A 2235-nucleotide genomic window follows, 5' to 3' on the forward strand; every position below is an offset into this window, starting at 1 on the left:
AGCGTTCTTAACCTAAAGAAACCAAGAACATCTGACATAGGACATATTTCTCGGATCCTTCGGTCCAAGTTTAACAGATTTTATTGCTAAAACCATGGCATTTACACGGACATGTTTATTCTTATTATTAATATTAATATTCTCTTAAATTCATTTGTAGAACTTTTCAAGTAGAATTTCTGGTATATTCTATTCTCTTTTCTTTATCTATACTCACAACCGTTAAAACAATAAATAAAACATACGCATTTTTTTTTTACTAAAATACTATATGATTTCCAAAAGAAAAAAAGCTGAGTTCACGAGTATAACTTTCAGCCCAGCCTTTTTTTAAATCATCATCATCATTATTGATATTAATATTTGTACAAAACCTCTAGGCATAGTGTTCTTCAGTCTCTATAAATAGAGTTCGAATGAGGAAAGTGAACCTCTCTCTTGCGTCTTGGCAATAATTTCATAAAAAATAACCACGAGCCGAAGTGCTCCTCGTGAGAATATGGTCCTGATCCTTCAACAAAAAATAGCTGCATTCTTCTTCGTCTTCTCACTTAAATATGTACATATGCTGTCATATATTTTGAATTAAAAAGCTATATATATATATATATATATATATATATGTATGTATGTATGTATAAAAAATAGATTCGCTATGTGGCGCCACACGTCTCTATCCGTGGGTAAACAGTGCAATCATTCCCAATCGATAGCCCCCCTCTCTCTCTGCTCAGCAGGAGCACTTGCACTCGGAGATGATGGGGTACTGCACCGATATCCACGTGCAGTACTTCTGCCGCAGGAAGCCCTGGCAGTACCACCGCAGGAGGGTCTTGGTCACCGACTTGACCGGCTTGCATGACATGCCCTCGGGGAAGGAGCAGGAGCGCTCGCTGAAGCAGTTGCCCTCCTTGATGTAGCGCGGCCAGAAACGCGCGCCCAGGTCCTTCCAGGTGTACAGCACCGGACAGTGCGTGTACATCCACAGCCACTGCAGAAACTTCCGCCGCGCCTTCTTGCCCACCTTGACGCGCCTGCCGTACGGCGTCTCCGTCAGGTTCAGCTTCTTGAGGTCGGCGGGCATGGGCAGGCGCGGCAGCTCCGGAGGCGCGCTGGCGTTCAGCTGCGTGGGCAGGTGGATGGACATGAAGCTGGGGTCGAAGTTGCTGCCTAGCTTCTTGCGCAACGCCTTCTCCGAGAGGTCCTGCTCGCGCGGATCGTGCTCCGGATCGGGGTCCTCTTTGAGGTCGGGGACCGGCAGATGCTCGCTGGGCGAGGGCCTCAGGCGCAGGTAGTGCTGGGCCGCGGCGCCTTGCGCGCACAGGAGCAGCAGCAGCAGCGGCAAAGCGCGAGTGATGCTGCCCATGACTCGTCTTCTGTCTGTCTGCGGAGTGGAGTTGGCCCTCACACACCCGCGCATAAATAGCGAGATCTTTTAATAGACGGCCGCGTGGCCCGGAATGACATGGGACATGGGCTGTCTGTTTTCAGGGATACTCGCTCAGCTGAGGCGTGCCAAGTGCGCTGCAAAACCTTATCCTCATCGGACTTTTCGGCGGGTCACCATGGCAACGGGATAGGATGGTATGGCACCGTTTCCAAAGCCTGCTCGGATTCTGTCAAACACCCAAACTGGCGTTTGAAATGTCAGCGCGCCCGCGGAATGGAGCGCGTCTTAGCCAATGTTATTTTTACGCACTCCTCTCTCTCTGAGCGCACAGGCTCCAGTGCGTCCCGCCGAACCGGCGCTGCTGAACCGGGGCGAGAGCCGCTCAGTCTCTCCACAGACCCTGCAGAACTCCGCGATGGGAACCTCAAACGCGTCTAGAACATGTTCGGGTTCAGTCCGGAATAAAATCAGGCTCCTCTACACGTTTGCGCCAAGCGTTCCCGCTAAAGTCTGCTGCATGTTCTCCAGCCGCGGTGCGTTCATATCCCCGCTGTGTCAGAAATCCTCCTCCGCAGAGCCGTCCGAAAAACTCGCCTGGTCCTGATCTGGGACAGAGGAGAATGAGCGCTTCTGGAGGAGAACTCCTCTCTTTCCCAAGTTAAATATCCCCACCCCTTCCCTCCTCCCCCCGTCGCTCCATGAGCGCGCGCGTGTGTGTGTGTGTGCGCACCCAGCTCACCAAGAACCCTCAGTCTGACTGACAGCAGAACACACACTCACACACACACACAATGAGACCCCCCTCCCAACACACACGCACACACACATCCCACCACAACAGCTCT

General features: G+C 51.2%; 1 protein-coding gene across 1 annotated transcript; it reads right to left on the minus strand.

Annotated features, from left to right (window-relative positions):
• Nucleotides 1-587: 587 nt before the first annotated feature.
• LOC107752436 (noggin-2-like) lies at nucleotides 588-1994 on the minus strand. Its single transcript, XM_016568439.1, has one exon. It carries the CDS (start codon nucleotides 1418-1420, stop codon nucleotides 731-733), a length of 690 nt encoding a protein of 229 aa, XP_016423925.1. The 5' UTR covers nucleotides 1421-1994; the 3' UTR covers nucleotides 588-730.
• Nucleotides 1995-2235: the final 241 nt, after the last annotated feature.

This window comes from Sinocyclocheilus rhinocerous, unplaced genomic scaffold, assembly GCF_001515625.1.
Source record: "Sinocyclocheilus rhinocerous isolate Xijiao unplaced genomic scaffold, SAMN03320098_v1.1 scaffold2116, whole genome shotgun sequence".
Classification (NCBI taxonomy): Eukaryota; Metazoa; Chordata; class Actinopteri; order Cypriniformes; family Cyprinidae; genus Sinocyclocheilus; species Sinocyclocheilus rhinocerous.